The sequence below is a fragment of the Gopherus flavomarginatus genome, chromosome 6, assembly GCF_025201925.1.
Source record: "Gopherus flavomarginatus isolate rGopFla2 chromosome 6, rGopFla2.mat.asm, whole genome shotgun sequence".
Lineage (NCBI taxonomy): Eukaryota > Metazoa > Chordata > Testudines > Testudinidae > Gopherus > Gopherus flavomarginatus.
This window is the reverse complement of record NC_066622.1, coordinates 27,577-52,884: the sequence shown is the minus strand read 5'-3', so window position 1 is coordinate 52,884 and position 25,308 is coordinate 27,577. Positions and strand designations below refer to the sequence as shown.

General features: G+C 43.1%; 1 protein-coding gene across 5 annotated transcripts in view; it reads right to left on the bottom strand.

Annotated features, from left to right (window-relative positions):
- Positions 1-6,587: 6,587 nt before the first annotated feature.
- Positions 6,588-25,308, bottom strand: part of CCDC51 (coiled-coil domain containing 51) — a 30,027-nt gene continuing 11,306 nt past the window's right edge. Inside the window, exons 4-8 of one of the 5 annotated variants that reach the window (XM_050960797.1) lie at positions 21,221-21,261; positions 15,819-15,876; positions 13,248-13,365; positions 11,897-12,038; positions 7,921-8,009 (exon numbers count right to left, since the gene is read on the bottom strand). In XM_050960797.1, coding sequence (XP_050816754.1) covers positions 11,980-12,038; positions 13,248-13,365; positions 15,819-15,876; positions 21,221-21,261 — 276 coding nt within the window. In that variant the 3' untranslated portion in view covers positions 7,921-8,009; positions 11,897-11,979. Of the gene's footprint in view, positions 8,010-11,896; positions 12,039-13,247; positions 13,366-14,268; positions 15,877-21,220; positions 21,309-25,308 lie in introns of those variants that run through there. The other 4 variants (XM_050960796.1, XM_050960799.1, XM_050960798.1 and 1 more) reach the window with 4 other exon arrangements.

The window sequence follows — 25,308 nt, the reverse complement described above, 5'->3', positions numbered from 1 at the left end:
AACACTTCAACCTCCCTGGACACCCAGTTACAGACCTAAAAGTTGCAATTCTTCAACAAAAAAAACTTCACGAACAGACTCCAATGAGTACTCCTCGTTCTTTTTGCTGATACAGACTAACATGGTATCATAACTCTAGTCCCAGATTTGGACCTTAGCGTCCAAAATATGGGGGTTAGCATGAAAACCTCCAAGCTTAGTTATAGACTCATAGACTCATAGACTCATAGACTCATAGGTCAGAAGGGACCAATCTGATCATCTAGTCTGACCTCCTGCACAAGGCAGGCCACAGAACCCCACCCATCCAATTTTATACAACCCCTATCCCAGGATTGAGTTTTTGAAATCCTCAAAAATGGTTTGAAGACCTCAAGCTGCAGAGACACCACCAGCAAGCGACCCGTGCCCCACGCTGCAGGGGAAGGCGAAAAACCTCCAGGGCACCTGCCAATCCGCCCTGGAGGAAAATTCCTTCCCGACCCCAAATATGGCGATCAGCTAAACCCTGAGCATGTGGGCAAGAGTCACCAGCCAGCACCCAAGAAGGAGTTCTCCGCAGCAACTCAGTACCCATCGCATGCACATCTCCCCGCAGACCATTGAGCAGACCTGTCTGGTGGTAATTCAAGATCAATTGCCCAAATTAACGATCCTATCATAACATCCCCTCCATATATTTATCAAGCTTTGTCTTAAAGCCAGGAAAGTCTTTTGCCCCTACTACTTCCCTCGGAAGGCTATTCCAGAACTTCACTCCCCTAATGGTCAGAAACCTTCGTCTAATTTCAAGCCTAAACTTCCTAATATCCAGTTTATACCCATTCGTCCTCGTGGTTACATTAGTACTAAACTTAAATAATTCCTCTCCCTCCCTAACGTTAACCCCCTTGATATATTTATATAGGGCGAGCATATCCCCCCTCAGCCTTCTTTTGGCCAGGCTAAACAAGCCAAGCTCTTTGAGTCTCCTTTCATAAGGCAGTTTTTCCATTCCTCGGATCATCCTCGTAGCCCGTCTCTGAACCTGTTCCAGTTTGAATTCATCCTTCTTGAACATGGGACACCAGAACTGCACACAGTATTCCAGATGGGGTCTCACCAACGCCGTATACAACGGTACTAACACCTCCTTATCCTTGCAGGAAATACCCCGCCTGATGCATCCCAAAATCGCATTTGCTTTTTTAACAGCCGTATCACATTGGCGACTCATAGTCATCCTGCTATCAACCAGTACCCCAAGGTCCTTCTCTTCTTCCGTCGCTTCCAACTGATGCGCCCCCAACGTATATCCAAAATTCTTATTATTAGTTCCTAAATGCATGACCTTGCACTTCTCACTATTGTATTTCATCCTATTTCTATTACTCCAGTTTACAAGGTGGTTCAGATCTTCTTGAATAGCATCCCTGTCCTTCTCCGTGTTAGCAATACCCCCCAGCTTCGTGTCATCCGCGAACTTTATTAGCACATTCCCGCTCTTTGTGCCAAGGTCAGTAATAAAAAGGTTAAATAAGATCGGTCCCAAAACCGATCCTTGAGGGACTCCACTGGTGACCTCCTTCCAGTCCGACAGTTCACCTTTCAATACGACCCTCTGGAGTCTCCCCTTTAACCAGTTCCTTATCCACCTTACAACTTTCATATTCACTCCCAGCTTTTCCAATTTAACTAACAGCTCCCCGTGCGGAACCGTGTCGAACGCCTTGCTGAAATCTAGGTAAATTATATCTACCGCATTTCCTTTATCTAAGTAATCCGTCACCTTCTCAAAGAAGGAGATCAGATTGGTTTGGCACGATCTACCTTTAGTAAATCCGTGTTGCAATTCGTCACAATTACCATTGACCTCTATGTCCTTAACTACTTTCTCTCTTAAAATTTTTTCCAAGACCTTACATACTACAGACGTCAAGCTAACAGGCCTATAATTACCCGGATCACTCTTTTTCCCTTTCTTAAAAATAGGAACTACATTAGCAATCCTCCAGTCATACGGCACAACACCCGAGATTATCGATCGCTTAAAAATTCTCGCTAACGGGCTCGCAATTTCACGCGCCAGTTCCTTTAATATCCTCGGGTGGAGATTGTCCGGGCCCTCCGACTTCGACCCATCGAGCTGTTCAAGTGCAGCCTCTACCTCAGTTGCAGTAATATCCACTTCCATATCCACATTCCCGTTTATCATCCCTCCATCATCGCAAGGTTCCTCACTAGTCTTATTAAACTAGTTACACTAGTTATTAAAGTTACCAGCTTGGACCTGGTACTTGCTGCCACCACCCAAAAAATTAGAGTGTTTTGGGGCACTCTGGTCCCCTTGAAAAAACCTTCCCTGGGGACCCCAAGACCCAAATCCCTTGAGTCTCACAACAAAGGGAAATAATCCTTTTCCCTTCCCCCCCCCCCCCAGGTGCTCCTGGAGAGATACACAGACACAAGCTCTGTGAATCTAAACAGAGGGAGTCCCCCCTCTGTAATTCCAATCCTGGAAACAAAAGCACTTTCCTCTTCACCCAGAGGGAATGCAAAATCAGACTAGTAAATCTAACACACACAGATCTCCCTCTGACTTCTTCCTCCCACCAATTCCCTGGTGAGTACAGACTCAATTTCCCTGAAGTTTCCCAGAAAAGAAAACTTCAACAGGTCTCAAAAAGAAAGCTTTATATAAAAAAGAAAGAAAATACATAAAAATGGTCTCTCTGTATTAAGGTGACAAAATACAGGGTTAATTGCTTAAAAGAAATATGAATAAACAGCCTTATTCAAAAAGAATACAAATCAAAGCACTCCAGCACTTATATTCATGCAAATACCAAAGAAAAGAAACCATATAACTTACTATCTGATCTCTTTGTTCTTACACTTAGAAACAGAAGATTAGAAAGCAGAAACTACTTCTCCAAAGCTCAGAGAAAGCAGGCAGACAGACAAAGACCTCAGACACAAAATTCCCTCCACCCAAAGTTGAAAAAATCCGGTTTCCTGATTGGTCCTTTGGTCAGGTGCTTCAGGTGAAAGAGACATTAACCCTTAGCTATCTGTTTATGACACATGGCTACCACTCTGAAACCTGAAAATTAATAGATGCTCATAATGCAGGGGGAGGACATGCATTGGGAACCTCTTGATCAAATGACCTAAATTTGCACCATGAATTCTACCCCAGTCCCTAAATAGCTTTTTAATTATTGCTGCCCCAAAAGGAAAGTGGGTGGTGGAAATTAACCACGATGGATCCTGACAGAGTACTATCAGGATCACAGCCATAGTTTGAGCCCCAAGTATGTGGTTAAAAATAAAAGTGTAAAATTTGGATATCACATGATTATTTTAGTAGGACTGTATCTCACTTAAATGACCTGAAAAATCTTGACAACTAAACCAACCCTGTGGCTATTTTCATGACAAGATTTTTTTGGTGGCCCTCTTTCGCCTAATCAGCTTTCTCTTACCCTAACCTATGCTGTTGTGCTCCCAGCACTCTGTTCTTTATGTACTTGCAATGGTGGAAAGGGACAAATTTTCACACCCAGATTCAGTCTTTCAGGCCCTCAAAGTCAGCAGTTACCTTGATTTTGGGGAATTAGGAATGTAAAGGATAATTTCATTTTTAAAGGTGATCTGTAAAGGGGCTGTCAAGGTTCCTTCCCCACTCTGAACTTTAGGGTACAAATGTGGGGACCTGCATGGACACTTCTAAGCTTAATTACTAGCTTAGATCTGGTACACTGCCACCATCGAGAAGTTAGTGTCTGGAGCACTTCCTGTTCCCCCAAAACTCTCCCCTCCCTGGGTGGCCTTGAGGGACTTCACCAATTCCCTGGTGAACACAGATCCAAACCCCTTGGATCTTAAAACAAGGAGAAATTAACCATCCCTCCTCCTTTCCCCCACCAATCCCTGGTGAGTCCAGATCCAATCCCCTTGGATCTTAAAACAAGGAAAAATCAATCAGGTTCTTAAAAAGAAAGCTTTTAATTAAAGAAGAAAGGTAAAAATCATCTCTGTAAAATCAGGATGGAAAATACTTTACAGGGTAATGAAATTCATATAGCCCAGAGGAACCCCCTCTAGCCTTAGGTTCAAAGTTACAGCAAACAGAGGTAAAATCCTCTCAGCAAAAAAGGGACATTTACAGGTTGAGAAAACAAAAATAGGACTAATCCGCCTTGCCTGGCTATTACTTACAATTTTGAAACATGAGACTGATTCAGAAAGATTTGGAGAGCCTGGATTGACGTCTGCTCCCTCTTAGTCCCAAGAGCGAACAACACCCAAAACAAAGAGCACAAACAAAGACATCCCTCCATCAAGATTTGAAAGTATCTTGTCCCCTTATTGGTCCTCTGGTCAGGTGTCAGCCAGGTTTACTGAGCTTCTTAACCCTTTACAGGTAAAAGAGGCATTAACCTTTAACTATCTGTTTATGACAGGGGCAATAACTGAGACTGTGCCTTTGTTTGATTTTCTTCTGATGTGTAAAGAAGGCATGAAGATTTGGGGGCCTGGATGTTCTGTTTTTGTTTGTTTTGGGGAGGGAAGACACATTTATGTTGCCTCCTTTAATATTAAAAATCCAGGTCCCGCCTAGCCTGGCGGACTCATGCTTTGGCTTTGTCTAGACTAGAGTTGATGGTCCTGTTATAATTTGAGCTAACAGATCGTAATTGCTAATTGTGTTGATAACTGAAGTTCTCCACAAATGTTTGTTCTTAGGCACAAAGTTCTGTGGTTTGCCTGAGGCTGAGCCACCATGTCCTGATACTTTGCAAAGTCTAGATTAGCATTTACAATCACTTAACAAGCAATTGGCAGTCAATTACAACAGGAGGACAAATGCTAGTCCAGACAAAGCCTATGCTAACAGGAGAACAAGTGAAATGATATCATTCACAAGAATCAAGAGACAGAAAATTGAGGAAAGGGGAAGGGATTTTAAATCACATTTTGAAAAACTCTGTTGGAGCTGGAGCTTGTCCAGGAGCGCTAGGTAGGAGGCGGGGCGACCCAGGTGAGCAGGGTCTCACCGCTGCTGATCAGGTGGGGCTTCCGCAGCGCAGAAGGAACCCTGGGCTCCCCCATCATCCAACCCTAACCCTGGCTGGAGCAGCTCCCTAAGGCTGCTGGAGGAGGGGCCCCACCCAGGGCTGAAGCAAGGCCCAGGGGCTACAAAAGTTGAACAGCTCATAGGTGATTAATGCAGCCATTTACTAGCTGATCTGTGGGGATGGGGCTGCTCAGGAACTACTGATCCCTGTCTGGGGCTGAGGCTCCAGCCCTGGTTGCACCCATGGAGTCAGCACCTATGATGCCGAGAGAAGCACTATTCTGTCTCCATAGCTGTGTCTACACTAGGGGATTTGCCAGCATAGCAATGTTACCAAGAGTGTGTTTTGTTTTGTTTTTCCCAGACCCCTGACTGACAAAGCAACGACAGCAAAACTTTATAGTGTAGACCTGTTCTAGGGTAGCGAGTGATGGATAAGGGCTGCAGGGAAAGCATGGGATAGACTTGAATCAGCAAAAGGGGATGCAACAGTCATGTGCCAGACATCTCAATCACATTTGTATATCTGCACCTGTCCTCTCATCAGAAGAACATAAGTGATCTCTCTCCTGCCATCCATCTCTATCCTCTGACAAACAGAGGCTAGGGACACCATTCTTTACCCATCCTGGCTAACAGCCATTTATGGACTTCACCACCATGAATTTATCCAGTTCTCTTTTAAACACTGTTATAGTCCTAGCCTTCACAACTTCCTCAGGTAAGGAGTTCCACAAGTTGACTGTGCGCTGCGTGAAGAACTTCCTTTTATTTGTTTTAAACCTGCTGCCCATTAATTTCATTTGGTGACCCCTAGTTCTTGTATTATGGGAATAAGTAAATAACTTTTCCTTATCCACTTTCTCAACATCACTCATGATTTTATATACCTCTATCATATCTCCCCTTAGTCTCCTCTTTTCCAAGCTGAAGAGATCTAGCCTCTTTAATCTTTCCTCAGATGGGACCCTCTCCAAACCCCTAATCATTTTAGTTGCCCTTTTCTGAACCTTTTCTAGTGCTAAAATATCTTTTTTGAGGTGAGGAGACCACATCTGTACACAGTATTCGAGATGTGGGCGTACCATGGATTTATATAAGGGCAATAATATATTCTCAGTCTTATTCTCTATCCCCTTTTTAATGATTCCTAACATCCTGTTTGCTTTTTTGACCGCCTCTGCGCACTGCGTGGACATCTTCAGAGAACTATCCACGATGACTCCACGATCTTTTTCCTGACTTCTTGTAGCTCAATTAGCCCCATCATATTGTATGTATAGTTGGGGTTATTTTTTCCAATGTGCATTACTTTACATTTATCCACATTAAAATTCATTTGCCATTTTGTTGCCCAATCACTTAGTATTGTGAGATCTTTTTGAAGTTCTTCACAATCTGCATTTAGTTATCTGTCATCTATTTAGGTTCTAAACTCTTTCGGTCTGGGAGCAGTCTATAATTAGGCAGCTAAAGCATCAAGCATACTTTTGAGGCACTATATAAATTAGTAATAAAAGTGAGTCAGTAAGTTACCGAAAATATTTTAATTACATCCTCAAGCTGTACACACACCTTGAATGGGTAATCACAAGATCATATTACTGTAATCTTCATCCTTCCTTAGACATCCCATCCCTATTGTTTGTCACTTCCACTCACTGTACCCTATTTAAAAATTTAGATAATCTTCATGGTAGACATTTTTATTTGTTTGGTAAATTGTCCAGCAGAGTTTTGGGTATGGACAAATTGAAAAATCAGTAGGATAAGTAATAAGCTTGAATGGGGGAGAATTATATATGGAAGCCAAAGAATATAAACACAAATAATGAAAAGTTAAAAAAAAACAAAACTGAACATGAGGAACAGTCTCTCAGAGTAAGCTCTACAAGACTGCAGAATAAACTAGAAAAGACTATGGCAGAAGAATCTATCAAAATGAAGTTGTGGAACTCTCATTGCTTGAGATATTTAAACTCGACTGTACAAATCACTAGAGGAAAAAAAAATACTGCAAAAAGTAAGCTTGCCGAGGAGGGAAGGACTAAATGTTCAAATGTATTTTCCATTTCTATGAATCATGGAGAAAGCAAGATTAGAAACTGTTAATACAGATTTTTTGACTGGCACTTACTCCCAGTGTTTAGAGTGCAAATGTAATTTTATTAACCTAGTAAATTATGTTTCTCGCCACTGGAGACTAATTTCCTTTCAATAAAAGGTATAGCACAGGAAGAGTAACAGCAAACACAGTGCATGTTAGTGCAGTGCTGAAGACTGAATTTCTCTTGATTTGTGTTTCCAGTCTCCGCTCTGCATCACACAATTCTAGAATCACATCCTGCGTGGCTAAGGCCTGGCCTTTTACCTCAGCTGAAGAGCCAAGCACCACTCTTTCCACAGGTCTAGAATGAACTGCATGTTTAACATTTTGTACCTCAGCAGTAATTTGTCCTAAACTTTCTTCCAGGGTGCTAAGCTGCTGTTGTAAACTCCCCATGCAGGAACTGACTTGTTTAGAGTAGTTTAGATGTTCTTTTAAAGAAACTAAAAGAGGGTCTGTTTTTAATGATGCACTTGTGCCTTCTGTCCCAGTCCCAGCTTCCAACATGTTCCTCAGGGTCACAATGAGGTCACTGAGATCCTTCTGTTGTATGTAGTGGTGGGACGCCTGTTCTTTGATGGCCTCCTGTAAGCTTATCGGTCCCTTCTGTGCTTCAAGAACTAAGGCTTTTAATTCTTGCAGCCTTACTCGGTTGATATAGGTGGAACCAAGGACACCGATAATAGCTCCCAGTACAGAACCAATAATGGACCAGTTCTTTGTTTTTTCTGCTCTTGTTCTCTCTTTTTCATGGCTTTCCCTCACAGCTGCAGAGAAGAGAGAGAATTTTTCCCGCTCGGATTCCTCTGCACTTAAATAGGCAGTTCGGTACCTCTTCTCTTCCTGCAAAAAACACGACATATTGAAGATGTGATGTGCAATTATAAAATCACACTGAAGTCTACATCTACAAATTAAATACTTGGTTTGGTGTATACATACGTTTTCCTCTATGCACAGAACTATAGTGGAATTTAATATACCTCAGCTGTGTCCTGGAATCATTTCTATCTCAGAAATGTCTTATTTTAGTGTCAGATTTCCTTAGTCAAATCTAGTTATAACAATCTGAGATGTAATTTCCAGTGAAAATTAAAGACTAAAAATGATGACCAAGAATTACACTTTAAGCTTTGCTGTGCAGAGATTTGTCACATATAGGTCTGTCCTTGGTATCCTCCTCTTCTCCCTTTACAATCTAACTGTGGATCATCTTATGTGTTCCCATTGCTTTAAATTACCATCTTTACACCAATGACTCTTAAATCTACTTTACCACTTTTGACGTCTGCCTCCATGCAATCCTGCATCTCAGTCTGTTCCTCTGATGACACCTCATGGATGTCTCAGGCAATTTGAAAATAATGTGGCTGCGTGCACTGCACTTTGCTCCAAAATTCTATCTCCTTACCTTCATTCTGTCAACACTGACACCATCATCTTTTGCTGTCAAATAGTCCTCTGTCACACAACACACAGGCTTGGTCTGTATCTTGACCAGAATATTTTGAGAGTCCATTCTCTTTTTTTTTTTACATTGCTAAAACTTGTCCAGACCCTCATCTCCCAAATCTGGATTACCAAAATTGCCTCCTCTCTGGCCTTCCATTATAAATTGTCTGACTCAAACTGACTCATCTACATTATCTGACCCAAACAAAACACAGCTAATTGATCATCTTCCTTGATCTTCACTGACTACAATCACTTAATCTCCCTTTGAATCACTCCATTGGCTTCCCCTCTTCCATTATATCAAGTTCCAATGTTTTCTCCTCATCAGCAAGCCCTTCACAGCTCTGTCCCTCAGTATTTATCCACTGCTGTTCTCTTACTGCTTTACCCTGTAGCCCACTTACAATGCTAGCTTCAACCACCCATGTGTTTGCTTCTCAAACAAGAATCTGCAAACTTTCTTCTACTCTGCTTCTTTTACATAGATTCATAAATTTTAATCCCAGAAGAGACCATTATGATAATCTAGTCTGATATTCTGTACAGCACAGGCCAGAGAACTTCAACAAAGTAATTCTTACAGCAGATCTTTTAAAAAAAATCACATCTTGTTTTAAAAATTGTCCGTGATGAAGAATCCATCACCATCCTTGGTAAATTATTCCATTAGTTAATTACTCTCACCATTCAAAATGTATGCCTTATTTCTAGTCTGAATTTGTCTAGCTTTAATTTCCAGCCACTGGATCATGTTATAGCTTTCTCTGCTAGATTGAAGAGCCCATTATTAAATATTTGTTCCCTATGTATGTTCTTATAGACAATCAAGTCACCCCTTAACCTTCTCTTTTTGTTAAGATAGACTCAAGGAGCTTAATCTATTTATCACTGTAAGGCATGTTTTCTAATCCTTTAATCTCTCTCATGACTCTCCTCTGAACGCTCTCCAATTTATCAACATCCTTCTTGAATTGTGGGCACCAGAACTGGACACAGTATTCCAGCAGTGGTCACACCAAAGCCACATACAGATGTAAAATAACCTTTCTATTCCTGCTTGAGATTCCTCCATTATGCACCCCAGGATCACATTAGCTCTTTTGGCCACAGCTTTGCACTGGGAACTCATGTTCAGCTTATTAGCCACCATGAACCCCAAATCTTTTTCAGAGTCACAGTTTACCAGGATAGAGTCCTCCACCCTGTAAGTATGGCCTACATTCTTTGTTCTTAGACGTATTTATTTACATTTAGACATATTAAAATGCATAATGTTTGCTTGTGCCCATTTTACTAAGTGATCCAGATCATTCTCAATCAGTGACCTGTCCTCTTCATTATCTGCCACTCCCACATTTTTTGTCATCTTCAAACTTTATCAGCGATGATTTTATGTTTTATTCCAATTTATTAATAAAGATGGTAAATAGTGTAGGTGTAGGGCCAAGAACCAGTTTCTGCAGGACCCCACTAGAAATAGACTCACTCAGTGATGATTCCATGTTTACAATTACATTTTGAGATCTATCAGTTCACCAGTTTTTAATCCATTTAACATGTGCCATGTTAATTTTATATCATTCCAGTCCTTATTCAAAATGTTGTGCAGTACCAAGTCAAATGTCTTTGACTTCTCTAAGTATATTACGTCAACACTGTTACCTTTGTCAACCAAACTTGTAATTTCATAATGTAAAACAAATATGAAGATAGCTTGACAGGATATATTTTCCATAAATCCATGTTGATTTTCATTTATTAAATTACCCTCCTTTAGGTTCTTTATTAATTGAGTCCTATATCAGATGCTTCATTCTTGCCTAGGATTGACATTGTGCTGACAGGCCTATAATTATCCAGGTCATCCTATTTACCCTTTTAAAAAATTGTCATAACATTAGTTTTCTTCCAGTCATCTGAAACTTCCCCAGTGCCCCAAGATGTATTGAAAAATCAGCATTAATGGGCCAGCAAGCTCCTCAGCCAGTTCTTCTAAAACTTCTGGATGCAAATTATCTGGACCTGCTGATTTAAAAATATCTAACTTTAGTAGCTTCTGCTTTACATCTTCCATAAATTCTAGTGGAATGGAAAGAGTGTTATCACCAGATGACAAGATTGCATCATCTGCTTTTACCCAAATACAGAAGAGGAATATTTACTGAACACTTCTTCCTTTTCTGCATTATGATTGATAACTCTACCATTTTCATCTATTAATGGACCACTACCATTGTCAGGATTCTTTTTGTTCCCAATATAATTTAACAAACTCCTCTTTATTGTCCTTAACTCTGCTGGCCATAGATTTCTCCTTGTGTCCCTTGGCTTCTCTTATCAATTTTCATACAGCTCTCTCTCTCTCTGTCTTTTGACAGACACATAGCTCCCTTCACATCCTCTCTAAACTAGGTTGCTTTTTTTAACCAGTACAGCTTTCTTCCTCAGTTGTGGGATTCAGGCTTTTTTGGCATCTAGTAAGGTGTTCTTAGATGATGTCCAATTATCATTCAGATTTTTCGGATTAAATTCTTCCTCCTAGTTGCCTTAGCTCATAACTGTTTTCAGCTTTGTGAAATTGGTCCTATTAAAGCACCAACTGTATATTACTGGTCTAGACTTTATTCTGCTCGCACCTTATAAAAGTGATCATGATCACTTGTATTGAAACTATCAATTTCTAATTTTGAGATAAATTCCTCTTTATCTGTTAGGATAAGGTCTAATCTAGTGTTCCTGTGTTGGCAGCAAGACTGGTGGCATTAGTAAATTGTCATTTATAATGGTTTGAAATTCCAAGGATGTTTTAGTACAGGCAGCATGAGAATTTCAGCATATGTCACTCAAACTAAAGTGAATGGAAAGCCCTCCCTGAACACACCCATAAACCTACTATCCTCTCCTTTATATTCCTTTTCAAGACCCATTTCTGCTGTGTGGCCTAGAAGTCACCCAACATTTAATGACTAAGCTAAAGAGTCAACATTTAAGCAATTAAAAAAACCATAACATTTTAAATGCATATACACATTTGGAATACTTGATTATCTCCTTCTTCCCCAGCCTACATATATCACCTGTGTTCCTAGGCTGTGAGCTCCATGTCAGCCTTTGTATTTGTACAACATCTAGCACAGAGAAGCCCTGATCCTAACTGCGGCCTCTGGGTACTACAATAATGTGATCCGTAAATGAAATATAAAAAAATTCCTTATGTTAAAAAGGAATGGTTCAAGTTTCAAAGTCAAGCAATGAGAAGTTAAAAAACACCTCACCTCTTGAGCACTTCATAGTGTCTGGGTGGTATACCACAGTTCTTTTCTCATCTTTGGAACCCCTTGTAGGCTGCCAGATAACCTTAGCAGTTCTTCAGTGGCCCGGCCCTCTGGCAAGTCACAAAAGCCAAATGAACTCCTTCTGGAGTATTAAAGAGTCCAATAATTAAACAGTCTGTTTGCCCTTACTGAGGTCTTCAGCCCCAGCTCTGAGCCCTTTAAAATCAGCCCTTTGTTCAGGCTCCCAAATAAGGGTTGGCCCAGGGCCGGTGCAAGGATGTTTTGCGCCCTAGGCGAAACTTCCACCTTGCACCCTCCCCCATCCCCGAGCCGTGCAGCAGCTTCCCACCCCAGATCACCTCTGCTCCACCCACTCCCTGAGCCCTGTGGCAGCTCCCCCCTTGCCCTGAGGCACCTCCGCCCATGGTAGCTCCCCTCCCCGGCCCAGCTTAGGTGCCGCAAGCCTGGGAGGCGGGAGAAGTGAAGCAGTGACGGCATGCTCAGGGAGGAGGCAGAGCAGGGGTGAGCTGGGGCGGGGAGTTCCCCTGAGTGCCGCCTCCCCCCCCCCCCACTTGCTGCAGGTGGCCCTTTCCGCGCCCCCTGCCCCAGCTCCCTCTGCCTAAATGCTGGCGGCGACCGGGGTGGCCGAAGATCTGGTTGCAGCCGAAGAAAATGCCACCCCCAAATCCTAGCGCCCTAGGCGACCACCTAGGTTGCCTAATAGGCTGCACCGGCCCTGGTTTGTCCCCTTCTTAGGGTTTACACCGGGGCCAGTAGGGGAACCTGTGCCTATCCACTACTCCAGGTTCCAAACCAGGGACCTACTAGGGTGACCAGATGTCCTGATTTTATAGGGACAGTCCCTATTTTTGGGTCTTTTTCTTATACAGGCTCCTATTACCTCCCCCCCCGCCCCGCCCTGTCCCGATTTTTCACATTTGCTGTCTGGTCACCCTAGACCCTACAAACAGCTGACACATACGATTTAATTCAATTTGTTCCTGCTTCTTCCCAGGGCCTCTTCCTACCTGATCCTTTTAGCTTCACCCTTATCTCAGGATTAAGGTTCTTAAATCCTCTCTCTCTCTGCAAACACAGATTTCAAAATGCAGTCAGAAAGCTAAACTCTGGCTATCCTTCAAGTTCCTTTGGCCAGAGAAGAACACCGTTCCTTGCCCTTCTGGTGTCAGCCTGGAACAGAACTGCTAGGGCCCTGTAGCTCCTTTTATCTGAGCCTGCTGGGCTGTGACTGGCTGTTGCTAGCCCTTCTAGCCCTCAAAGGACCAGTTCTCTCTAGCTTTTGAGACAGCTGCTCCAGTGAAGTCTCTCTAAGCAGGACTGGAGGACTCACCTTTGCTGTTCTTTTCCTTCAACCTTGCTGCTTCCTGGGATATGGCAGAGCAGTAGTGCCTCCAGCAGGGGCCACAAAGGCCTGATACACCCATCACAGGCGCCATAGTACATACTGTCTTTAATGACAAGATCCAAATCTAGATTTTTTCCACTAGACCTCTACCTCATTCTGTGCCCAGAAAGAACAGTTCAGCAAATGAAGGAAAGTGTTCAATATTTCTTTTTAAATTCAATACTTTCTCTGTTAAATACAGAATCATTAATTTACTCACAGACCTTTCTCTGTTATCACCATATATCTGAATATGAGAAATATAGAGTTTATCTTTGTGACATGGGGAGATATTATTCGCACCATGTAACAGAAGGGGAACTTAGGCAAGAAAAGATTAAGGCCAAATTTGCATGGACACTCAGTACGTGGATATACAACTTGAAAATAATAATAGTACCTAGCTCTTATATAGTGCTTTTCATCCATGGGTTTCAAAGTGCTTTATAAAGGAAGTAAGTATCATTATCCCATTTTACATATAGTGAAACTGAGTTGGAGAGGTGAACTGACTTGCCCAGTAGGCCAATGGCAGAGCTGGGAGTAGAATCCAGGTCTCTTAAGTCCCAGTCCAGTACTCTATCCGCTAGGATACACTGCCATATTTGATGCAATTTGGACCAATTTTTCAGAAGTGATGGGTATCCATGGCACCCACTAACTTCAGTTGCACTTCTGAATGCTCAACAGTTCTAAAAACAAGGCAGACAGTTTGAAGCTGGCCACCCAATCATTGATACATCTAAAATTAGTGGATACTTATGGAACTTTGGCCCTTAATCTTTCTATGAGTCATTTCCCAGCTGACACTATAGGCTAGTGGATTAGAGTTAAATCTGGAAGTGTTTCACTATCTGTAAAACAGAGATAACAACAACTGCAAACATTCTAGTTTAAGTGACTTGCCTAGCATGTCACAGGAAGTCTGCAGCAGATCCAGGCATATTGACATGCAATTAACTGACTTAGATACAAGATCATTCTTTCTTCTTACAGTCCCCTTCCTTATTCACTACACACCTTCCAACTTTGGCAGAAAATGAGGCAGAGGCCCTACAGACAACAGCTAGTCTCATTCAGTACACTATCCTGAATCATTAACTGAGCACTGTCCACTTTGAGAATAGAATGAAGAAGTGGACCTGTGAAAAAATTGTATGTGAGCACCAAATCACAGAGTTAGAAGGGACTGCAAGTTTCATCAGGTCTAACCCCCTGCCAAGATGCAGAATCACATAGCTGAAGTCTCTACCATAATGCACATGCAAACGGGGGAAGAAGTAACCTTGATTATAATATTTCCTAACTTTTGAGTGCTTGGCTTTTCAACCTTAAGATTCTTTTAAGATTACATGTGAAGTATGGGACCACACACTGAATGAAGATTCCCTGAGCACCATCCATGATGTGCATTGAATAAAAGAAAATAATTGGAGATATACCAATCTCCTAGAACTGGAAGGGATCTTGAAAGGTCATTGAGTCCAGCCCCCTGCCTTCACTAGCAGGATGAATTTTTGCCTCAGATCCCTAAGTGGCCCCCTCAAGGATTGAACTCACAACCCTGGGTTTAGCAGGCCAATGCTCAAACCACTGAGCTATCCCTCTCCCCAAGAGAATAAAGCAAGAGTCCTATGGGAAAATAGTATGTGATCGTATAACTAAAGACTGTATCATTGTGCATATGCACGAGGGGGCACATATAGGTTGGCAAAGACAAACTTAAATATAGCATTTCCTACCTCGATATAACACCACCCGATATAACACGAATTTGGATATAACACGGTAAAGCAGTGCTCTGGGAGGCAGAGCTGCGCACTCCGATGGATCAAAGCAAGTTCACTATAACATGATTTCACCTATAACACGGTAAGATATTTTGGCTCTCAAGGACAGTGTTATATCAAGGTAGAGGTGTATTTCAGTGACTTTGCAACCTAAATAACTTTTAAATCATAGCTTTTGTGTGTGTGCGCGCACACACACACACATATACCCACACACACTTAAAATTCTTCCAAGTCTAAATAAAGCTCTAATGCCTATCCTATAAACTCCAAATAAAGTTACTAATTTAACCAGATTTCATCTTGAAACTTGAGCATACTATGCATTTCTGATGCCTCAGCTTTTACAACTGTCTCCTAGATCCCCTCCATTCCACTAAAACAGTCCCTAATAAAGTAATTATAATCACTGCCTGTGACCCAAGAACTTCTTAATGCCAATTGACAAGTAGGTGCAGAGGGGTTACAGGCCTCACATGGGTCTGCTGTATACATTTTAGTTCACCAGAGAGTATCGTGAGGGCTGTGTCACTCTGGTCATCAAAATGTATATACAAATACAAAGTAAGGAGTTAGGTATACATACTGAAAATATGTTCTTTAAAAGTCTGTAGGTATTGGTCACCAGTGCAGGTGAAAACTGGTTTTCTGTCAGATGACAGATGTTTACTCATCTATATGTTCACAACTAAACTGAGTATTGCCTCATTCAGAATGGGCTTCTTACCACCAGTCTGAGCTGAATGCAGATGAACGATTGTGAGGCATTCAGAGAAAAAAAAAATCTAACAGGAAGAGAAAAGCAGGAAGGGGGTGTCATAAACAGATAAGTAAGAGTTAATAGAACAGAAGTACTTCATATCTCTTTTGCCTGTAAAGGGTTAAGTTCAGTGAGCCTGGCTGTCACCTGACCAGAGGACCAATCAGGGGACAGGATACTTTCAAATCTTGAGGGAGGGAAGTTTTTGTGTGTGCTGTTAGATTTTGGTGGTTGTTCACTCTGGGGGCTCAGAGGGACCAGACGTGCAACCAGGTTTCTCTCCAATCTTTCCGATATAGGCTCTTATAAGGTCAGAATAGTGAGTACTAGGTAGATAAGGCGAGTTAGGCTTATGGTTGTTTTCTTTATTTGCAAATGTGCATTTGGCTGAAAGGAGTTCAAATTGGTATTTTGCTGAAAAGATTTTAATTTGTACTTGTATACTTAGGCTGGGAGGATATTCCCAGTGTCTATAGCTGAAAGACCCTGTACCTATTCCATTTTAAATTTACAAAGATAATTTTTACTGTTTTTCTCTCTTTAATTAAAAGTTTCTTGTTTAAGAACCTGATTGTTTTTTTATTCTGGTGAGACCCCAGGGGACTGGGTCTGGATCCACCAGGGAACTGGTGGGGAGAAAGGAGGGAAGGGGGAGAGAAAGGTTAATTTCTCTCTGTGTTACGATTACTTTCTCTCTCAGGGAGAATCGGGGAGGGGAAGAGAGAAGGAGGGGGGAAGGTGCATTTTCCTCTCTGTTTTAAGATTCAAGGAATTTGAATCACAGTGATCTTCCAGGGTAACCCACGGAGGGGAAGCCTGGGAGAGGCAATGGTGAGGGAAAGGGTTTACTTTCCTTGTGTTAAGATCCAGAGGGTCTGGGTCTTGGGGGTCCCCGGGCAAGGTTTTGGGGGGACCAGAGTGTACCAGGCACTGGAATTCCTGGTTAGTGGCAGCGCTACAGGTTCTAAGCTGGTAATTGATCTTAGAGGAATTCATGCTGGTACCCCATCTTTTGGACGCTAAGGTTCAGAGTGGGGAATTATACCATGACAGGGGGGAAAACCCTTTCTGGTGGGCACACTTCAAAAGTTTTCTTAACTATATTTGGGGGCAGAGAAGACTCCCAAGCACCCTTCACTGAGGAAGTATAAAAATGAATAAGGGATCTCAGCTACCCTAGGTTGAAAACAACTGAAGAGAACTTTGGGTGAGATAAAACTCCTTTAGCCAGGAGGTTAATCTCCGGCCACTCTGCTTCCTTCTGCAGACCCGACGATCTCTGCATAGCTCAAAAGCTTGTAACTTCCACCAACAGAAGTTGGCCCAATAAAAGATATTCACTTCCCTACTTTGTCTCTCTCATATCTCATACCCATACAGCTACAACAACACTGCAAACAGGAAGTTAACCTGTTTAAATTTAATCTCTAGAAAGTGTTAAAATTTTGTCTCATATGTAACCATGTGTTCTCAATATTCTTACTCACTATTACTAGAATCTTTGACAATAAACGTATTTTTGTTTTCTTTACAAATATATCTAAGTTCTGTGGTGTTACCACAAAGTGGCAGTCGAGAGCTGAATCTTACAAGCTGGTCTGTTCTGTTCCTTTGAGAACATTGGGCCTGGTAATTTTGTGAGTATTCCATGGGTCAGAGGTTGGGTGCAGCAGGGAATGCACCAAGGACTCATAGGTGTGTGCCATCACTATCTATACAAACAGTGAGACCTGCAATGGTCTGGAAAGTAGTGCTTGTGTTGCCAGAAGCTGGTGGATTCAGGGAGCTGATTCACAGCAGGCAAAGACATGCCTGCCTCATACTAAGGGCAGGTGGTGGTGGGGTGCCTCAGAAACCTAGATATCCCTGAGGAGCATCACACAATCTGCTCAATACAACCAAGAATCTCTCTTCCCTAATTGCAGCAAAGAGTGCTGCAACCAAGGATATCTCTTCCCTAATTATTCTCCTTGACTCCTTTCCACATAGTGAATCTCCCCTTTCTCACTGAAGCCTCTGGCTTCTGTGACTTTGTCCTCTCTTGGTTCTCTTCTCCAATGTAGCTGACTGCTTTTTTTAAATGGTGGTTTCAGGTGTATCCTCCTCCTCTTCTCTCCCTTCTCTAGGCATCACTATATTCCTCTCCTGAGTCTGTTCTTGGTTTCCTCATTTTCTTTTCCTATACTTCTCCCTGAGCATCAAGAGAAGTATAGATGGTCTAAACCAGGGGTCTCAAACTCAAATGACCACGAGGGCCACATGACGGCTAGTTCATTGGCCCGAGGGCCGCATCACTGACACACCCCCCCCCCTCACTGCCCCTAGCCCTGCCCCCACTCCACCCCTTCCATGAGGCCCCGCCTCTTCCCACTCCTTCCCTGCTCTCATTCCAACACCTTCCCCGAAGTCCCCACCCCAACTCCGCCCCCTCCCTGCTCCCAGAGGGAGCATGAGGGGTGTGGCAGGGGCTCAGGGCAGGGAGCTGAGGTGCAGCAGGGGGTTGGGGTGCAGTCGGGGGGTCAGGGCAGGGGACTGCGGTGCAGAAGGAGTGTGGGATGCAGCAGGGGGCTCTGGGCAGGGGGTTGAGGTGCAGGCAGGGGGCTCAGGGAAGGGGATTGGGGTGCAGCAGGGGATTGGGGTGCAGGCAGGGGGCTTGGGGCAGGGAGTTGGGGTGCAGCAGGGTGTTGGGGTGCAGGCAGGGGGCTCAGGTCACGGGGTTGGGATGTGGGGTGCAGCAGGGGGCTCAGGGCAGGGAGTTGGGGCGCAGGGCGCAGGAGGGCTTCGGGCTCTGGGGTGGCAGCGGCGCACACCAGGGCCAGGGCAGGCTGCCGGCCCCGGCCCTGGCCCTGGCCTCGCTCTGCAAAGTAGCTGGAACCATGTCCCTGAGGCCCCTGGCGAAGAGGGACACACAGCTCCACGCACTGCTTGCTGCACCTCCAGGTACCTCCCTCGAAGCTCCCATTGGCCGCAGTTTCCCGTTCCTAGCCAATGGGAGCTGCGGGGGTGTGTGCGTGCCTAGAAGCCAGGGCAACACATGGCGCCCTCTACTTCCCCCTCCGCCCCCGCCGGCCACAGGAACGTGATATCAGCCGCTTCACGGAGAGGCATAGGGATTGAGGGGGGCAATCCCGCAGGTGTAGTTTGCCCACCTCTGGCCTGGAAGAAGGCAGGGCGGGGGGGCAGGCGCAGGCTGCTGCGTGTTTGAGACCCCTGGTCTAAACTCAGCATGAAGACTTGGGAGCACTGGAGCTGCCAAGACCCATTTCTTCACTTTGTCCATGATCCTTCTCTCCGAGTGCAAGAGTGAGAGCATGTATAGAGAACTGTTAATATATCCCTGTCACAGGGTTCAAGATGCAATCCAGACCACCAGTGAGCGGTTGTATCACCTCTCACCCTATAACTCTGAGTGCCTCACAATCTTTTGCTGCTATAGTTCTCTGCCTGGGATGCTCACAATAAGCAACAAATATGCAGTTTACACCATGAGTATCTGTGTGCTATGCAGCCAGTCCTGGTTCACCGTGACCCACAACCCCACTCTGGCTTCCAACCAGCAAGGTGACCCCAACATACTTCCAGTCCTGAATTTCCACAGAACTATGTGCCTTGAAGTGTCCAGCCCTCTCCTGGGCACTTCAGAAGAAATAATAATGTGTGTTGCTTTTTAAAAGAAACAAAACACAGGGTACTGTACTTTTGAGCGAGGTCCCTTCCAGTCTTATGATTCTATGAAAAGCACATTACAGCTTATTATCTTAACTGTGGTAAATACACCCTTCCCTTCAAACACAGCATTGAGCTGGTTTATAATAAAATAAAAATAAAACAAATTTATTAACCAAATATACATAGGATAAAGTGAGTTCAAGTATAAGGAATGAATATAAAAAATGTTACAAGTAAAACAAAACAGAATATGCCTTCTAGTGGGTGGCTAAGATGTAAAATACAGTTTTTGTTCAAGGTAGATTTCTTACCAATCTTTTTCCCCCCAGCCACTGATAACTCTCTTAGTCAGAACCTTCCACAGAAGCACAAAGGACTGATTTTCCTTGTCAATCTAGGAAATATCTTTGCCTATGCAGGTGTCTCACCTATATGCAGTTTCCAGAGACTTCAATCCCTCCTGCCCTCTCCTTTGGCTGAAGGACTCAACTTTCTTAGGGTATGTCCACACTACCCGCCGATCGGCAGGTAGCGATCGATCCATTGGGGATTGATTTATCGCGTCTCATCTAGATGCGATAAATCGATCCCGGAACACGCTCCCCGTCGACTCCAGAACTCCACCAGGGTGAGAGGCAGAAGCAGAGTCGACGTGGGAGCTGCGGCCATCGATCCCGTGCCATAAGGACAGGAGCTAAGTCTATCTAAGATATGTCAACTTCAGCTACGCTATTCTCGTAGCTGAAATCATGTATCTTAGATCAACCCTCCCCTCCCCTCCCCAGTGTAGACCAGGCTCCGCTTGCAAGAGTTCTTCTCCCGTGTGTGTGTCTAGTGATGGATGCCAAAGACGGCTTCCGTCCTTGCTTATATCTTCCAAAGTTCATTGACCTTGTTTCAAGAAGCAGGATGACCTCATGCTGTCCTTCCCTTCCTATGGACTTCCCATCACTGTACTGATTTCTATGTAAATGGGTCTTCCATTGTTTTTGTCACACCTTGCTTAATCTCATTGGAGACAGGGAGATAGGTGCTTCCCTCCTATATGGGAGGGAACTGTTTCCTCCTTGGCCTGGTCAAAGACTGTAAAGCATATTATTAATGGGTATCCATAACTCCTTATGTAGTGTTAATGCAGATAATTCACAACAACATAAATCACCAGCGTGTCGTTAGCTTCCAGAAAAGACCTTATTTGATACAGTTTTATAATACAGTAATATTGTACACAAGCAATTGATTCAATTGCCTTTCACTTAGGATTCATTCATTCTGTCTTTATAGACCAGCAAACTTTTGCAATGTATTCTTTTAAAAGTAAAACTCAGACCAAGAAACTCTCTCCTGCTGCGGTTTAGATGCCATGCTGTCTCCTCCTCCACTTGTTAGTTTGATATCTTTGTTTACCTAATTTGTAATTAGACCTTCATTGTCTCTGCCTGATGACTGGGCTGGATAGAGAAGCAAATACATATTCCTTTGTCTAAGGCAGCCTGTGTTTATGCACTGCTTGCCAAACACATTTTAAGAATATAATTCCAGCACTTATTTATAATTGTTTATACATCCCTGGGCATGCACCATGCAAGAATATTAATGACTGAGTTATTAATTATCCAATGATATATTTTACATGACTACTTTTAGATACACATTATAAGCATAGTGAGTTGGAGTACATTGAATTGGTCACTCCTTACCTGATACTAGTGAGTTCCTTCCCCTCTGGCACTGGGATGCTCTTAGGGTTGTAATTCCCACACCACATAAAGAGATGGAGAAGTGGAGCTGGGTTACATATGAACAAGGAGAAAGCTACAGAGATACCCACTTCCCTTGTCACAGGATGGAGGGAAATGGAGGAAAGAGTGGAAAGCCTCCAACAGTATCTTCCCTACGTCAAGATACTTCATTGATGACCTACGTTTTACCACATCAATTCACATTCTTTGTGTTGGCCTTTAAGAATCTTCACAGCTATACTTCTGTCTTCTTATATTTCCTCTTTTATGCACTATGCTTTGCGACTCAAGTCTCATTGATACTCCCTTTGTCTCCTTCTCCATCCTCAACCCCACCAATCCCATGTCCCAGCAGCCAAGGCTGTGTAAAGGAGGGTAGAAAGCCCCTTCCTAGCAGCCAGGGCAGAGAGGAAGACAAGAGGAAAATAGGTTGAGCAGTGTCCATCTATGTGCTGGCAGACAGGAAAAGAGAGCAAACTTTGTCTTTAAATTGTCATGACATATTTCCAGCCCAAGTGATACAGATACTTTTTAGATCTGGCAATTGACCTCGAACAGCACAAGCATAGACAAGCATCACACGAACAAGCATAGCCTACAAAAATAAATAAATACTACTCTTTACACAGATAAAGCAACTCTAATAGCTTTACTATTATTAAGATTTATGCATCTGTGTAATGGGGTGCAAAATATTATCAGTAAATCAGAAGTTAACTTTCACCCAACTTCCCCTTCTCTTTACACAGGGGCTGAGAAGGGAAGACTATAAATATGGCTTGCTTGAGAGGCAGAGGCAAGAGAATACCTTCAAAAAGGGAGGGTTCCACCTCCAGGGCTAGAAAGACTTTGCTGAATCTGTTACCTGGGGAGTTTTATTGTTAACTTTCCGATTATATTACATTATTTTACTTTTTTGCGGCGGTGAGGGGGTGGGAGGGGTTGTTACAAGCATTAACCCTTGAGGTCGAGACTTGGCTGATTATAAGTGTTTTTTCTTCTGTGTCATTCCATAATCTTGCAGTCCCTTTCATGCAGACTGTTAGAAAGTCTACACCGACTAGAGTGTTTTCACATAAGGGCCTCCAGCTTCATATGCTGCTGTTTCCTCTCCGAAACCCCACATTTTCATATGATTCCACCAAACAAACGATAAGACTGTACCAAAAAACACTAAAGTCAGAAAAAGTCAGAGTTAAGATTGTCTGCACAGTCTTAATTCTGCTCCCTTGTGTATACACATTATGATACAGTTTATCAATTAATATCCTATACTTGTGATTACCCAATAGATTTGCAACCAGCAGTGCAGGTCTCATTTGAGCTAATCTATGCTATGTCAGAACCCAAAGCACTGAACCTCTCGCTCTGCCTAAATTACCAAACCTTGAATCAAATCACTATCAGGAATCAATACTGCTGCCCCTAATTCCCAAGTTGCTAGATCACATGGGGACTGCCTGAACATTTTCAAAGCTAGGCCTTCAGGGGCCTACAGCCTCATGTGTATTTCAGTGGGAAATGAATGGAAAACAGCATTTAGGCTCTGTTATGCCACTTCAAGTATTCAGTAATGCCATTTGGTCTAACAAACGCTTGGGGCATTTTTTAACATTTCTTCAGTAATGTGTTACAGGATATAATAAACAAATATGTTGTAAAAACAGCAAAGAGTCCTGTGGCACCTTATAGACTAACAGAAGTTTTGGAGCATGAGTTTTCGTGGGTGAATACCCACTTCGTCGGATGCATGTATTCACCCACTCATGCTCCAAAACTTCTGTTAGTCTATAAGGTGCCACAGGACTCTTTGCTGCTTTTACAGATCCAGACTAACACGGCTACCCCTCTGATACTTGAAATATGTTGTAGTGCCTCTTGACAATGTACTCATTTTTTCTGACAACTTAGAACAGCATAATTTCCATGTCACAACATTTTAGAGAGACGATGTCAATATGGCCTTCATGCTAAATCAGAAAAATTTGTTTTTAACCAAACCACTATAGAGTTCCTGCGTTTCATCCTGTCTCCTGAAAGAACCAAGATGAATCTGTGCAAGGTACAGGTGTTTGCACTTGGGTTGTGCCTCAAAATGTACATGACCTGCAATGCTCTTTTTAGGCTTTTCCAACTTTTATCATCAGTTCATCCCAAACATCTCAAAGCAAAATCACAACTCTCACAGCCCTACTCCACAAGAACATTCAGTTCCATTGGCCTCATGAGGTCCAAACTGCTTTCAAACAATTAAGGCTAGCCTTTACTACTGCTCCTATACTGGTTCACCTGGACACCATGCAGTTGTTTGTTGCAGAAGCAGACACCTCTAGTATGGTGACTGAAGCAGTACTCTCACAAAGACAAGGGGCAGAGCACACTTTACATCCCTGTGCTTATTATTCCCAGAAACTCAACCTTACAGAGAAGAAATGCAAAATCCTGAACAAAGCACTTCTAGTAATCAAAAAAGCCTTCAAAAAATGGCATCATCCCCTTGAGGGGATGTCTTTTTCATGGTTCAACTTCTTTATCTCCTATCGTCCTGGCAAAGACTTAGAAATGGCAAATCTGCTACCTTATCCAAAAGGGAGAATATTATACCAATCAAAAGGGTCTGAGCCAGGAAATATCTCACATACTTAAACCCCATAATCTCCTGAATGCTGCCACCCCACAGGATTTATTTTCTATAATCCATTCTGCCTCTGTTTTGAGAATACCTTCTGAGGAGTTAGCCACACTAAACAAAGAACCACATGACACTCAGGAGAGAGTCATGTTCCTGAAAGGTCATATCTACATTCCCCTTGTTCCCCCACATGTGGAGGCACTAAAAGTATGCCATGACTTCCTGCTAGTCGAACATCTGGGGCACCTTAAAACCCCATGTTTGGTATCCTGTTTCTTGTGGTGGCTCCAAAAATATTCTACAACATAGCTGTTTGTTGATTCCTGCAACATGTGTGCTTCTGCCAAGACACCACATGGTAAACCCTTTGGCTTCCTTCAACTCTTGGAAACCACAACAAGGGCTTCAGCAACTATTGCATTAGATTTTATTATAGAACTGCCAGGGTCCAGTGGATTTATGATCATCCTCACAGTTGCAGACCATCTTACAAAAATGGCCCATTTTGTTCCCTGTATCCAAAGAAACAGTCCAGCTATGGATAGCCCATGTTTGTCCATATCCATGGTCTTCCCAATAACGTTATCTCTCACTGAGGGATGCAATTCATCTTTTGGTTCTCGTGGGAAGCACTGCAAATTCTGTGGGTCCATATATGCCTCTCTTCTGCATAACATCCTCAGACCAATGGTCAAACAGAGAACGTAAACCAAATCTTGGAACAGTATCTATGATGCTACACCAACTACCATTTGAATGACTGATCCTCACTATTACCATATGCAGAACATGCTTCCACAGGTCAGAGCCCTTTCTTTGAAAACTACAAGTTCCACCCAAAATTAGCTGTACCCTCATCCAATCCAGCAGCATCAGATTGGATTCAACAGATCCATCAGACTCAGGAGAGACTGAAGGGCCATCTTGAAAAAGCACAACTGGATTATAAAAGGCATGCAGACCAGCACAGTCAACCAAGTCCCCCTTATTCAATATGGGATAAGGTATAGCTCTCAACAAAACATCTCTGTACAGACAGACCTTCTTACAAACTAAATTCCTAATTCCTGGGTCCCTATCAAATCTGATGACAAATCATCTCAGTCACCTTTGAGCTCCATCTGCCTCAACCCTTGGGATCCATCTGCTATTCCATGTTTCAATGTGAAAACATATATTGAAACCCCCTTCCCTCAGTGGGAGGAATCACCTCCTCCACTGGTATGCATGCAAGGCCACAAAGAGTACATCATTGATGAGGTCCTCGATTCCAAGTTTAAGTAGGACAAACTCTGGTACCTATTCAACTGGGAAGGGTATGGCTCAAAGGCGCGTACGTGGGAACTGGCAGAAAACATTTATGCCTCTACTCTAGGTGTTCCACAAAAACCACGGAGAAACGGTGGTCCAGCAC